The following is a 15,054-nucleotide window of genomic DNA, read 5'->3' on the forward strand; positions in this document are numbered from 1 at the left end:
TGAAGGTGGGAGATGGGACCCAGGTATTCAGCACTTCAGCCAACGCCTAGGGGGGGCCTCGCTTCAGGACAGTCCCGGGGGAAGGAAGGTACGCCAGACCGGTAGGCCCCATGGCACAGAAGAACAAACGGGCTCCGAGGCAAGGCAGGATGAAGGGCCCGCCCACCGGAGGAGACGGCTCCCGGAGCAGTTCAGCCAGCTCCGCCAGGCAGCCGGAGGCGTCCTCGTTTCTCCGCAACGCCATTTCCCAGAAAGCACTGCTGGGGACGCTCGTGCCGTAGCCATGGCGACCCGGTGGGCGGGAATGACGCGCTGCCGGTTTCCATGGAGCTGGCCTGGGGCCGAGGCTGCTGAGGGAGGAGGAGCTCGGGTTCTAATTGGCTGATGGCGCTCCTGGATCCCGCCCACCCTTCGATCAGGAGAGTCGCCTCGCGGCTCCGTGTGTGCGCGTGCGCAGTGGCAGCGCGCTTCGTCGAGGCCGGAGGCATCTGGTGAGTGCGGGCTGTGCGAGCTGCGGCCTCTTGGGTCCCTGCGGAACTGCTGGGGTGAGCGGGCAGCTGTCCTCCGGCCCTGCTGGTGCCCTTGTAGCCCGTGCACCCACCTCCACCTCCTGACCCCCACCCCCGCCCTGGCCCGGCCCCTCGAGGCCTTTTGCCCGGCTTTTCTTCCTTGACCTGGAGCAAACGGCGGCTGCGCAAAGGCCGGATGGGGGGGTGAGGTGGAGCGGCTGTGGCGCGGCCCCTTCCGGGAAATGTAGTTCTTGGTTAGACCTGCGTGAGCGATGCCTTAGTTGGCGCAGGCGCAGTAGAAGGCTGGTGCGCGCGCGCAGCCTGGGTCGCCTCTCGGGAAGTGTAGGCTGGGTACCGGCGAGGGAGGTGAGCGAGGGCCAGCTTGGGCAGGAGGAGCTGGTGGTGGGGCCCGGGAGCCCCCTGACCCCCTAGAACTTCTGTGGACACCAGCTGACGTGGGGGGGAGCGCCTCCTCTCTCTCTCTCCTAGAGCTCCCATGGACACAGGCCGGGGTCTGACATTGGGGGAAACCGAGGCTCTGGGGGGCAGGGAAGGACCCCCCCGGGCTGGGGCCGGGCGCCTTCGACAGTGCCGGCTTGGGGGTGCCGCCATGCCGTGGGGATGGGAGCCTCCCGGGCTGGCCCAGGGTGCTCACCCCGCCCCCCATTACAGCGGAGGAAGCTGGGCAGAGGAAGAGGAGGAGAGCCGTCCCCAGGAGCCGCGCCGCCTCTGCTTTAGAGGCCCATGTCTCTGGGAGGCCCCCCCGGAGGCCTCCTGCCGGCCCCTGCACCCCCCGAGAAGCTGGTGAGTGAGGCCTGCAGGCTCTCCCCCTGGGGCGGCCGGGCTCCCAGTCCCGCCCCTGCTCCACCTGCCCTCTCTTCTTGCAGCATCCTTGGCCCGAGCTGTCCTCGCCCCCCCTGGAGGGCCAGGAGCCCCGCCTAGGCCTGGCCATGCCCGGCCCCCTGGGCTGCCTGGGCCTCCGGCCGGACGAGGAGGAGGGGGCTGCCGGCCCCGAGGCCTCCCGCCGCCGCTTCCGGAGGTTCCGCTACCAGGAGGCCTCTGGCCCCCGTGAGGCCCTGAGCCGCCTGCGGGAGCTCTGCGGGCTCTGGCTGCGGCCCGAGGTCAGCCCCAAAGAGCAGATCCTGGAGCTGCTGGTCCTCGAGCAGTTCCTGAGCATCCTTCCCGTGGAGATCCGCACGTGGGTGCGGGAGCAGGCGCCGCAGAGCGCCGAGGAAGTGGTGGGGCTGGTGGAAGGCCTGCAGAGGAACCCGGCCCGCCTGATGCACTGGGTAAGGCGGGGAGGCTCCGGGAGGGAGGCCTGGCTTCCCTCGCCCGGCCGGGAGGCCCCTCACAGCCCCGTTTCCCTCAGATCATGGGCCGCATTCTGAGCCAGGAAGGCCTCTCGCCGGGAAGCAGAGGCCAGAAGGAGGACGAGGCCCGGCCTCCGCCCGACGCCACAGAAGAAACTTCCCTGGGCATCAAAGAGGAGCCCAGCGGGCCTCAGGACACCAGTGAGCGCCAGGGGCCCCGCCTCCAACTGCAGCTCCTCAAAGCGGGGACCAGAGGCGGGGAGGAGGGAGAGGGTGTGACAGGAAGTACCGCCTGGGGAGAGGGCGTGACAGGAAGTACCACCTGGGGAGAGGGAGAGGGTGTGAGAGGAAGTACCGCCTAGGGAGAGGGAGAGGGAGAGGGCGTGACGGGAAGTACCGCCTGGGAGGAGGGAGAGGGTGTGACAGGAAGTACCGCCTGGGGAGAGGGAGAGGGCGTGACAGGAAGTACCGCCTGGGAGGAGGGAGAGGGAGAGGGCGTGGCAGGAAGTACTGCCGAGGGAGAGGGTGTGACAGGAAGTACCGCCTGGGGAGAGGGAGAGGACCTGATAGGAAGTGGGGAGGAGGGAGAGGGCCCGACAGGAAGCACTGCTGGGGAGGAGCCTAACAGGAAGCTCCTGGGGAGGGGCTGTCAGGGAGCTTTTTCCTGGCATCATACTGCTTTACTCCAACACTGGTCGCGCTGGGCTCCTCCCCGCTTGGTGTGGGCAGGGTCGGGTCCTTTCAGACTTCTGTGCCCTCTAAGGCTAGGCCTGCAGGGGAGGGAGGGAGGGAGGCCTGGACAGGAGCCCTTAACCTGCCCCACCTCCTTCCCAGCTGCCCCCACTGCCCAGACTCCTGCCCGACGACCGGAAGGGAATGGCCACGCCGACACGGAGAGGGCAGCCTCCTCCCTGCCTTCGGGATCCCAGGTGAGCTCTGAACCCTCCTGGCCCAGCAGGCCCCTCCCCAAGGTGTTCCGGGAGGCCCCGACTGGCCCTTCAGGGAGCAGCAGCCCCCCCTTCCCCCCCACTGGGTGCCCCAGATGGGGCAGAGAGAGGAGGAGGAGGGATCCGGCAGGGAAGGTCCGGGAGCCGCTGCCGGGAGGCCCAGCAGATTAGAGCTTGGGCTCTTCGGCCTCCTCTGAGGTGCCCACATGGGGCTCAAGACTTGAATCCAGGCTCGGCTGCTCCTGCTTTGCCCTGGCGGGCCCCACCTGGCCGGGCCTGACTGGGGAGCAGGGCAGAATCGCCCTCAGCGGCAGCCAGTGACCCCACGGAAGAGCATAGAATTCCCGCAGGAGGAGACGAGGCGGCAAGGGATGCATCCTGGAGGCCACCCTGGTGGAGGCGGTGGGAGGGGAGGCTGAGCAGAGGCCTGACTCTCCCGTGCTTTCTTGTCCCTCAAGTCTGGGTGCCGGTGAGAGCAGGGGGAGGGTCTGGTCAGCAGGAAGGCCAGGCGGGTCAGTGGGTCAGATGACTGCTAGGCTGCCCAGGCCAGTCGGAGAGGGAGAAGGGTGACCCCTGAGAGTGGGGCCGCCCCTGGTGCCCCTGAGGCCCATCCCCTGCTGCAGCCCAAACCCTGAAGAGTCTCCAAAGCAGCGTGGGGGTCGTCTGTGCCCGAGGACAGGAGGGCTCGGGGGCTGGGAAGGACTCGCCGATCGGGTGGCAGAGGACCTCTGGGGCTTCAGGGCCACTTCCGTCTGTTGAGAAGCATGGCGGACAGCCTGGAGGCAGCGTTCTGACCCGGAAGCTCCTCCGTCTGTGGAGGCTAATGCCCCGGGCCGCCCGCCGCCTTGCTCCGAGCCTCTCCTGGGGCCCCTGCCCCTCCCTTTGCTCCTATGGCTTCCTTCTGGCTCTGGCAGACGGCTGCAGGAGGTGCCCGTTCGCTGGCTCTGGTCAGGACCTGCCCCTTGACCACACATAGGAGCCGTCAGTGGGCCTGAGAAACCAGGGAAGGGGAAAGGTCTGGCGTCAGGAGGACTTGCTAGCTATGTGACCCTGGCCAAGTCACTTCACCCCAGTGCCCTCGGCTTCCTTGTCCACTCCGGGATTTCTTCCGAGTGCGTGGAGTCGGGCAGGATGGTGGCTCGAAGGCCTCGGCTTCCTTCCTGGGCCATCCGGCTCCACAGTGAGCCTCCCATGATCCTCTGCTCCACGGCAAGCCTCCCATGATCCTCTGCTCCACGGCGAGCCTCCCATGATCCTCTGCACCGCGTTCCTCCCTCCCGGCCTGGGGCCCCTCCGAAGGGACCGTCCACCAGTGGGCGGCCGTTCCCTGAGCGGCCTCTGCGGCTCTTTCTGCAGGAGGAGTGGGGCCTGCTGGACCCCTCGCAGAAGGAGCTGTACTGGGACGTCATGCTCGAGAAGTACGGCTCGGTGGTGTCCTTAGGTAAGAGCTGCTCCTGCCCGGGTCGGTCCTGGCACAACTTGGCCTCCAGGATTCCCAGAAGCCCTTGGGGGAGGCTCCGGGAGGAGACTGGCTTCCTCATGGGCGGCTCCCGCGTGGCAGCGGGCCGAGGCTGCTTGTGCTGGGCTCCTGGACAGGCTGGACGGAGGGCTCCCCCCGTGGAGGCCCTTCACGAGGCCCCACGCCCGGGGCTTGTGATTCAGGAGTGGCAGCCTCAGGCCCAGTGCCGACCTCTGCTTCTAGGCTGCAAGGCCGAGGCGCAGCCGGACCCTCAGGCGGCTGGGTAGCCTGCTCTGTATCTCACCTTCTCAAAGCCGCCCTTCCAGGGTCAACCCCACTCACAGAGGCTGGCTGGGCACGCTGGGCCGGCGGTGGGGCCGGCTCTGGCCTCGGGCACGGGCTCTCCGGAAAAGAAGGGCTTGGGGGCCGGAGGGGCCAGAGTGGCAGAGGCCGACGTCCAGGCTCGGGCCCCTGAGGTCAGGCAGGTACTCCGGGCCTTCCCCTCACTTCCTGGCCACGTCCCGTGTCCAGTGGCCGGCGTTATCGGGGCCTCTGTGCAGAGGGCAGCCAGCTGGGCCTACTTGGTCTCGGGCTGCCCGAACTGTCAGTGAGGAGGATGAGCGACAGCCGAGGCCCGAGGACTGGCTGCTTTGGGAAGGCCAGGTGGCTGCTGCTCGCTCCTCAGCCCCTGCCCCTGAGAGGGTGGCCCGGCCCTTTTTCATGTCCCTCGGACCCCGCTGCAGCCCTTCTCACAGTGGTGAGGGCCAGCCAGCGACAGACAGACGGACGGACGTTGATTGGCGGCTGGGTGGCCCAGTGGACAGGGTGCTGTGCCTGGAAGCAGGAAGGCCTGAGTTCAAATGTGGCCTAGGGAGCCTCTGCTCAGGAGGTCCCTGCAGGAGGGCCTGGGAATGCCCCGATCAAGCAGAATCCCAGCCTGCCGTCACCATCTCCTGGGGGAGCAGGGAGTGGTCAGCCTCTGCAAGAGAAGGCAGGGCAGGCTCCGAGGAGGAGATGGCTTTTGGCCAGGACGGGGGTGGGGGAGGATCAGGAAGGACCGAGTGCCAGGCGTGAGGATGGGCATGTGCGGGGCTGGCAGAGGGGGAAGGCTTCGCTGGGGAGAGGCCTGGGCGATCACACAGAACTTCATTCAGCAGCATGCTGGGACTCGAGGTTCAACAGAAGGGGGAGAGGGGGTTTCTGAATTCTTGGCCATGGGGCCGAGGGCGGAGAAGGTCAAGAAGAGGAAGGGGGGGGCTGTCTAGAGGGGAGCCTCAGCGAAGCTTGCTGGGCAGCCACATGCCCACAGACCCTCCTGCCCCCCCAGGGCAGCTCCCAGAAATGGTGGGAATTTCTTGTGGGTCTTGACCTGGGCTATTTCGCAAGGCTCCGGGGCCCTTCCCGCTTTGGGCTAGGGGTCTCAGGCAGTTGGTCCATCACCTGCCAGGCACTGGGGGCCAAAAAAGGGACAAAAGAGGGTCCAGGTGTGGGGACCTGGAAAGAACAGCTGCAGCCAAACAGGCAGGCAAGGAAGGCCCGTGGGCTCCCTCAATCTTGTTAAGCATGTGTGGGCCTGCCCTGGGGCCTGGCTCTTCTGTGCTGGCTCGCCAAAATGGAGACAGTGGCTGGCCAGCTCCAGGTGATTCCAATCCCCTCCACCCACAGGCCCTTCTCCCGAGTGAGCACAGCCCTGGGTCTGGGGCAGTTTCGTCCAGGGCCCCATGCCAAGGCCTTTCTCTTTCTCCCCCCAGGAGGAAGGGGCCAGAAGCCCAGGGAGTGTCCTTCCAGGGATGCTGCCAGGCCCCAGGCATCTCCGCACCCAGTTCCCCGACAAGGCCAGGGAGCCGGGCCAGGAGCCAGTTCAGGGAGAGGCCTTTGGCCTGTGGCTGACCCAGGAAGCCCCGGAAGGAAAGGCAAAGCCCCGTCGGCAGCGGCAGGGGCCTGTGGAGGCGGGGTGGCCCTGCAGGGCCCCCCGGAGCAGGTGTCCCCGTGGACGGACAGGGACAAAGGCTTCTTTCCAGGCCCCGGCCCGGGCGCTCGGGAGAAGCCCTACCTGTGTGACGAGTGCGGGAAGGGCTTCGACTGGAAGTCCGTGTTTGTCATCCACCAGAGGTCGCACGCGGGCCCGCGGGAGGAGAGGAGGGAGCCCCGGGCCGGGGCCGGCGGTGGGGGCCAGTGCGGCCAGGCCGTCCGGGAGCTGGCCCTGCTGCGCAACCACCGGCACAGCCACTCGGGCGGCGACAAGAGCTACCAGTGCCCCGAGTGCGGGAGGGGCTTCAACTGGAAGTCCCAGCTAGTCATCCACAAGAAGGCCCACGCGGGGGGCGACAAGCAGCACCCGTGCGCCGAGTGCAGGGGCAGCTCCGACTGGAAGTCGCAGCTGGTCATCCACAAGAAGGCCCACCCGAGGGGGGATGCCCTGTAGGTAATAAACCCCTTGGCGCCTTTCTCCACGTGTCATTCCTCTGGTTCGCTGGAGGGGGAAGGGAGGCCTCTGGCAGCTCAGCACAATAGGAGGCCGGGCTGGGGGCTGGGGGAGGGGAAGGTCGGGGATTGGCTGCAGGGCCCAGTGAGTCTGTCATAGCCCAAGTGAATGTTTCTTGCCTGAGGACTGAGGACTGGAGGATGGCCCCCTCCTACCCTGTGGAGATTCCTCCCAGAATCAGCTGCGCCCCACATGGCTGGCCTCAGGCGCTGGCTCACTACTTTGGATTGTAAACCAGGCTGGAGAAGGCAGTTCAGATCTAGGACCTCCCCCACACTGGCCACATGCCCTGGGGCCAAGGGGAGGAGGGGTAAGAAGAAGGACTAGCCACCAGGAGGGTCTGAGCTTCTTGCTGAAGCCAGGAAAGAAGGGGGCTCTGGAAGAGCACAGGGGGGCTCGAAGGCATCAGGCCAAGCTGAAAAGGCCCAGACAAGACTCCTTGTCCAGTGCTCAGAAAGCCAGCCCCACGGCATTCCTTGACCTTTGGCCTTTCCTTCAGTGCTGGGGCACAGGCCTAGGCTGAGGAGGAACACCAGGGCACTGTTCAAGGGGTACGAGTGAGTGGGCTTACTTACAAACTGGAGGGAGCGCAGGCCTGGAGAGTAGCAAGCCCAGCTCTCCTCACATCACACCACCTCGGAAGAACTGAAGGCACATAGATCCCGAGTGCCCACGCCAAAAGGAGCTGCACAAAGAATCTGAAGCTTGGAATGGAGCCCCCTTCCTGGCAGGTGCAGAGCCCAACTTTAACGGCTTGTAAATTAGAAGAAAAGAAAAATGTTGGAAAATGAAGAAACAACAACAAAAAGAAACTCAACATAGGAAGGTAGACGCAAAGTCAGAAGAAGACAATGTCAGTCCTGCTGCATCCAAAGCCTCTAAGCTCTCAAGCCCCAAAGAATTAGTGGAGGAGCTCAAATAGGATTTCAAAAGTCAAAAAAGAAAATTGGAAAAAATTAGGGAAAGACATGAGTGATATGGGAAAATCACAAAGCACACATTTAGACTTAGGGTTAAAAAAATGAATACCTTAAAAAATAGAATAGGCTAATGGATAAGAGGCACAAAAATCCAAAGATGATGAAAAAAAAATGCCCTGAAAAGAAAAACTTCTTGAAAGGCAGAATTGACCCTTTAGAAAAAGAGGTACACAAATTCACTGAGGAAAAGAACTCTACAAAGTCTAATTGGCCAGATAAAAAACAAGGTACAAAAGCTCACTCAGGAAAATCATCTCAAGAAGAAACTTTAGATTAGGGCGAGTGGAAGCTACTGACTCCATCAGACATCAAGAAATAATCAAATAAAGTCGAAGGAATGAAAAAGTAGCAGAAATGTGAAATACCTGACAGGAAAATATGATCATCCAGAGTGCAAAGTAGGTAGGACTTCAACCAAGAATCATTTACCCAGGAAAACTGAGAAATTGCGCATAGTCCTTTGGGGGGGGGGGGGGAGATAGTCAATGAAATGGAGGACTTTTGAACATTCCTGATGAAAAAAAAACTAGAGTTGAATGGGACATTTGACTCTCAAGTACTAAACTCAAGAGAATTATAAAAAGGGAAACAGGAAAGAAATCAAAAGACATTCAGTTAAGTAAAGAGAGCTCCAGTTCTTGAAGTAATTAAAGCTCTCTATACTCATGCAAAAATACACTTCAGTCACTATTATAAAGATTAAATCTAACCCTCTCCTGATTGTGAAGATTAACTCCTCTGCCCATTTTTAGATTTAATCACCAAAGGTGTAAACACCCCATTCACACTTGAGTGGAGGAGGTCTGTGACCCATGTGTACAATAGTGGGTGATGAATCAGAATCAACTGATTGCCCCCTGGACAGCCTTAAGCAAAGCTTTAGACTATGATTTGTCCACATAAAAAGTAGAGGAAGGCACAGGAAGTGATGTCCAAAAAAGTGTCTTTAAAAGGGAGTTACAACTTCCTGTGGGGGGTATTTTGACTTCTGGAGTACTAAGTTCAAGTTGGAGGCTGGTGAAGAATCTGCTGACTGGACCTGAGACCTGAGACTTGCTGAGACTGTTCTTAAATCTCTCCCTTCGGACTGATGTGGTGAACTTTCCTGGATTTTCTGAAGAGTTTGGCCTCAGGAGAGACCTATCTTCTTCAGAGAGGCTCCCTGCATCCCCAGGTCCTCAGCTACAAGAGCCAAAGCCTCTCTGATTAAAGGCTAAACTCTGCCTGTTTTGAGCCAGGGGTTTAGTGCTTAGGCTAGATATCTTACCCTATCCTCTCTCTGATTTTCCAAATTCACTCTATACCTTGTAAATAAATCTCTTTGGAATTAATTAAATTCCTGGCGACACTATTCTTCCCCTCACACTATTAAGAGAAATGCAAATTAAAACAACTCTGAGATACCATAACACACCTGTCTGATTGGCTATTATGACAGAAAAGGAAAATAACAAAACTTGGAGGGGATATGGGAAAAGTTGGGAAATGAATGCATTGTTGGGGGAGTTGTGAACTGATTAAATCATTCTAGAAAGTAATTTGGAGCTATGCTCAAAAGCCTAGCAAACAGTACATAGCCTTTGACTCAGCAATACATTACTAGGTTTAAATCCTAAAGAAATAAAAAACCAAAAAGGGGAAGTGTCTATGTGTACAAAAATATTTAAAGCAACTCTTATTGGGGGGGAAAGATTTGGAAAGTGGGGGCATAGCCATCAATCAGGGAACAGCTGAGAAAGTTAGAATATGTGATTGTTATGGAATACCATTTTACTGTAAGAAATGACTGACCGGAGGAACTCAGAAAAACCTGGAAAGACACACATGAACTGAAGCATAGTAAAATAAGCAGAACCAAGAGAATAATGTACAATGGCAGGAATATTTTTACAATGAACAAATGTGAATAATTCTCAACAATATTCTCAACAAAACAGTGATCCAAAACTATCTCAAAGGACTCATGATAAAAAATGCCATCTAATTCCAGAGAAAACCGAGTCTGAATCCAGACCAAAGCAAGCATTTTTCTCTTTCTCTTTTTTTTTTCTATTTGAGTTTCCTTCCACAGAAAAGAATAGTTTGGAAAAATGTTTTACATGATCACATATGTACTATCTACATGAGATTGCTTACCATCTCAAGATGAATAATGGGTTGGGAAGAGAGGAGGAAACACTTATAAGGATTAAAAATTATTGGTTTGACTAGAATATATGAAAATTATAAATAATATTGGTGGTCACCTATTCAAAGTACTATTGCTCAAAGTCTAAGTGGCCTTTAATAGCTTTCATTTAAAAAAGAAGTGGAAAGAGTGAAAGTAGAGAAATACAAAAGGGTAGAAAAGACATTAACCTATCTAACTAAATATTGCTCTGGTGCTTGACTCAGCCAGGACTTATTGACCTTCAACAGGAATTAAACTCTCTCCAGAAGACAGGAAGGGAAAGCCAGCTATCCACTCACCCAAGTTCCCTCCAAAAGGCAGGTCAAGACAATGACTTGAGCTGAAGGTTGCTCCTGAGGCCGACTTTCTTCTTGAAATCACCTTTTTGAAGCTGACTTCCTTCTTTGAGTCAACTTCCTTTTCAGTCCCAGAAATTCAGGGCCTTTTCTAGTGGCCTCTTGTCTCAGCTACCAAATTGTCTAGTACTGCCCAAGGGGCAGTGTTTGTTAGAACCAGTTCTCACCTTCTGGAGGGGTGAATACTCATCAAAAAGGTTCACAGATTCCTGGCTGATTGAATTTCTGAGGGTATAAATTCTCTAAGCAGTTTGCGAGCTCCTCCATTTAGTTCAAACTTTTGTTGATTCAATCAAAAAAATAGACAAAGGAGAGTTAATCCTGTCTTCACAATCTAGTATTATATTTAAATTAATATCTTCAAGTTTCTTATTTTTCATGAAGTTCATTAATAATCACTTGAAATAGAAAAGGTAGATGAGCATAGATTTAAAGTCTCTTCCTCACTCTAAGTCTGACCATGTGTAGCTCATCCTGCAAGATCCTCCATCCTTCCTTCACCTCCCTGCTCTGGGAAGTAGAGAGTGAAAGAAGACCCTTCTGGGCTCCACCCATATCATTTTATTTACGGTCATGGATACAGCCCTGGCTTGTGAAAATGTGATCAACCAGGTCGGCAATCTAGGAGGGGGAGGGGATGAAATTCCCTCAACAAAATCTCTCCCTGTGATCCTTTGGGAGACTAGTCTCCCCAATGGATCATTTAAACATAACTATCTTATACCTCTAAAGATCTTCTAGCTAAAAGTGCATACAATATTGCACTTTCTAAGAGGAGGCTACAAAAGTTAGAGATAAGAGGTGTCATGAGCAGGGTCCAGCCTCACTCTCAACTCCAGGGCTCCTGGCAGGTGGCGAAGGATCAGTCAAAATAAATAAAACAAAATTAATAACAAATGGAAGACAGCTTAATCATAATGGCGATGGGATTCCTTTGCATCTCAGCTGCTCCACTTTTCCGATGTCTGATCTTTATTTTTATACCCATTCTCTTGGCACGCAGATACACAAAATCAAAGAGATAATTGGAAAAGTCATACAGCAACTTTTAACAAATCACTTGATTAACATTCTATATTCTTGTATTGTGATTACAGACAGAATAAAGGTTGCACACAAGATAAATGATTTTGTCACAGGTGGCTTAATTGTCTCATTACCCTGTGAGAAGTTTTGAGCTAACACACAATCAAGGAAAATTACGTATTGCTTTTTTTTTTTAACCCTTACCTTCCATCTTGGAGTCAATACTGTGTATTAGCCCCAAGGCAGAAGAGTGGTAAGGGCTAGGCAAGGGGGGTCAAGTGGCTTGTCCAGGGTCACACAGCTGGGAAGTGTCTGAGGCCAGATTTGAACCTAGGACCTCCCGTCTCTAGGCCTGGCTCTCAATCCACTGAGCCACCCAGTTGCCCTATATGTATTGCTTTTAATAAAATGGAATAATTAATCAGCAGTTCTTGGAAGATGATTCAACAATCATATTGAGGCTGAGGGGTCTGGGAACACAATTCAAATTTAGACTGGTGGCTTCTAGGGACTTACTGATTTGTGTGATCGAGTCACTGAGGCATACTGAAGCTTGATGTACTTGTACTTATTGCTTGAGCCTCTATGATTGATTTGTGTACTGACTTCATGAGAATAGGCTTCTGTATGTGGGAAAGTTTTTGGCTTGGCCTGTAGCTGTGGTTTTGCAGGGAATTATGTACCTAAGTAAAAGTTAAGCCATGATAGTCTTTTGGGATTGGGTTTGAGGGTCTGGTCTTTTGGTGATGTTTTGGGGAATTGGGGTACAGGTGTTTTGCTCTTGCATTATTTCTTTTGAGACTAGGGGAAATAATAATCATGTCAATTCATAGGTAAGGGGCATTGATGAAAGAAGTCATGCAAGGGGGACAGAGTGGGCAGTCATATCTCACCAAGGACCACTCTGATCTCCCCAGATACCACGTGTGACTTTGTCAAGGCGTCATGGACTGATGGCCCCCAGCAAAGAGGGAAATAGAAGAAATGATTGATAAAGGAATTGACAAAATGCCAATTAGGGGGCAGTCCCTTTTGGCATAAGAGTTTACATTGAGAATAAGTATGTCCAATCCCCTTCAGTTCAGTTCATTATATCCCAGAGTTCATTCTGGATCTTTTGATGCAGTGTGTGACTTCTTCAGACATCTTTACAGCACCTTCTTCAAAAGGATCTACTTTCTTGATTCAGGGTGTTGGCAAATTTCTTTTCCTGAAATTTCTCCAGAAGATTTTAAATATTGTATTTTAGGATAATTACACAACCCCCCCCCCCCAACAAGGTGTTGACCAACACCAGGATCACCCCAGGATACATGGCTGAGTTATGAGGTATATGAAAAAATCATCAAAAGAAAAACAACCCCCCCCCAAATAAAAGAGCAAAAATTAAATTCTGGATAAAAATTTAAAAATAGAATAAAAATCTTAAGTGTATAAAATTCTGAGTAAAAAATAAAACCTGTAACAGGTCCTTGAATCACTAGCAAGACACAATTAAAGTGATTTATTTCCCACAAGCCTGTAGGACAATGGCAGCGATATAGCACTTTACCCATCGGCAGCCAGGACTACAGAAAATTGCCAAAGTATAAGAGAGGAGGGACTAGGTTTCGGCAGCAAATGGGAGATATTCCCTGGTCTGATTTACCTTCACTCTCAGGGATAGGGGGAGTCAGGATGATAGTCAAACTTCGGTACTTGACTAAGAGTATTTCACAAGGAGTCCTGTATCTTAACATATGTGAAGCGCCGCAACCTCGAGTCTCACACTAGGTTCAAGTCCTTTCATATTGGCATAGAAGTTCAACAATCCTACCTGGATTGGTTTGGTCCTCTTTGACCTTATGCTCCTAGGCACTGTGAAGATTTTCATCAATCCCATTGGGATTGGTTGGTCTCCTTGACCTTGTGCTAATTGGCACTTATAATGGCTCTTTTGTTCCCTTCTCCTAGAATCAGACACAATCTTTAAGCAAAATCTCATAATGTTTATCAATTCATGGCAGGTTTCCATTGTCTAAAGCTTCTGGGCATGCATAGTTATTAGGGCTAATAGATACTATAAACTTATCATTTAAGTCAAAAACATTAATACTAATTCCATGTATTTCAAGTACTACAAAAGAAAGTGAAAAAAGAAAAAATCAAATGTCCTATTATAAATATTAATAAAAAATGAATAAAAAATCATAATTTCATAGTTCACATTCCATGTGACAATGTGTTAGCTAAGCAGAGGCACAACACAAAGGTTTCTCAATCAAAAATGAAATCTATTTCTCTTAACTTGTCCATGATCCACAGTGTGAGTGTACATGATTTTTTCACCAGGTAAAAGCCTTTTAAAAACAGTAGTACAACAACTAATACAGATTCTAAAAAGTACCAAAATCCTCAAAATTATAAGAGCCCATTTTAGGATAATTGCAAACAAACCCATTCCTTGCAACCATGAGATGTTCCACCATCTATCATTAGGATTCACATGAGTCTCTATGGCTACTTGCTATGTGTCATTTAAAAGCTTTTGAAGCTCATGGATATTTGGCACAAGTTCTCCAGACCTATTTATATAAGAACAAGACTGATTAATAAATGCACAAGCACCTCCCCATGCAGCTGTGAGCATGTTGAGGGCCAGTCGATTTTGTAAAACTGTTTTTACTAAGGAGTCAGTCTCCTCCCGTAGATAAAATATGGCTTTGGTAGTTTGGGAGATGGCTCGAGATGTGTCTTGAGCCAATCTTTCAACCAGAGCTGAGATATTTCTAACAGAGTCTATTACTGCCGTCATTCCAAAATTTGGCAAGAGAGCCCAGAAAAACCTCTGTCCTGCTGATGAAGAGGCTTCAGAGTTTGGTCTTGACCTCTTGGGTCTAGAATGCCACCAAGAACCTAGATTTGTGGCTGTTGATTTGTCTATCCAGCCATTATAGTGATCATGCATGGACAGAGGTGGAATAACATAGGCTAAACCAGAAGTACCATGCCATCCTTGTGGAAGGGTAGAGTAAGCTGAGGAATTGCAAATATAGACCTGTCCAGGGGTGACCAAACCCAATGGGAAATCCTCCCTCCTCCAGGATGGGTTGTAACAGCTGTAAAAGGCATGTATTTAAATGTCCCATCCATTTCATTTTTAAGCTGTACTCTAGCACAGATAAATGTGGAGGTGGGGAATGCAATAGTGCTTTTGCACTTCACCTTGTCTCCCATGTACTTACTACTACTCAATGGACCCTTGCCTCTTCTTACACACAAGTCAAAGGTGGACGAATGAACAGTCAAAGGTAGTGGTGCTCCTAGATATCTGAAAATCACCTCTGAAGACCCATTACAAGTGCTATGTGTGAGCAGACTGCTCCCTGTGTTGTGCTGTCCTGAGCGAGGGGGGAGCTAGGACCCTGTCAGATTCCCCAAGGATTTGGTGCTGGGGAAGGTGCAGGCTTAGGAGTTCCTGCTGAGTCCCAGATCCCCTTGGATTTTTGGTGTGGCTTAGCCTAGGTCCCATCTGTGCAAAAGGCTTCCTCCACCACCCCACTCTTATCTAAGCTAAAAGAATGTGGGCGGTGGAGCAGGCTCACTAGGGAAGCAGCTGCTTATCTGTCTCAGCCAAGGTGTGTCCAGCATATGAAAGCAGGTGGAGCAAACAGGAGCAGTTCTTCTAAAGTCACCCTATTCATTACTCAAAACCCCCAGAAGGAAATTAAGAATTCTTTTTGTTTTTATCCGAATGTGGTTGCCATTTTGGTAGATTTAAATTAATATCTCCAAGTTCTTCTTTTCCATAAAGTTTATTAATAATCACTTGA

General features: G+C 53.0%; 1 protein-coding gene across 6 annotated transcripts; it reads left to right on the plus strand.

Moving 5' to 3' along the window:
- The first annotated feature begins 352 nt into the window (after window positions 1-352).
- ZNF446 (zinc finger protein 446) lies at window positions 353-6,674 on the plus strand. Of its 6 annotated transcripts, none has more exons than XM_007505672.3 (7): window positions 353-491; window positions 1,182-1,313; window positions 1,397-1,798; window positions 1,879-2,020; window positions 2,654-2,748; window positions 4,123-4,207; window positions 5,977-6,674. In XM_007505672.3, exons 2-7 carry the CDS (start codon window positions 1,254-1,256, stop codon window positions 6,648-6,650), a joined length of 1,458 nt encoding a protein of 485 aa, XP_007505734.1. In that variant the 5' UTR covers window positions 353-491; window positions 1,182-1,253; the 3' UTR covers window positions 6,651-6,674. The 6 variants fall into 6 exon arrangements, with proteins under 6 accessions (XP_007505734.1, XP_056681464.1, XP_007505736.1 ...); XM_007505674.2 differs by having other exon boundaries at window positions 462-545; XM_007505676.3 differs by lacking the exon at window positions 353-491 and adding an exon at window positions 600-713.
- Window positions 6,675-15,054: the final 8,380 nt, after the last annotated feature.

The sequence above is a fragment of the Monodelphis domestica genome, chromosome 4, assembly GCF_027887165.1.
Source record: "Monodelphis domestica isolate mMonDom1 chromosome 4, mMonDom1.pri, whole genome shotgun sequence".
Lineage (NCBI taxonomy): Eukaryota > Metazoa > Chordata > Mammalia > Didelphimorphia > Didelphidae > Monodelphis > Monodelphis domestica.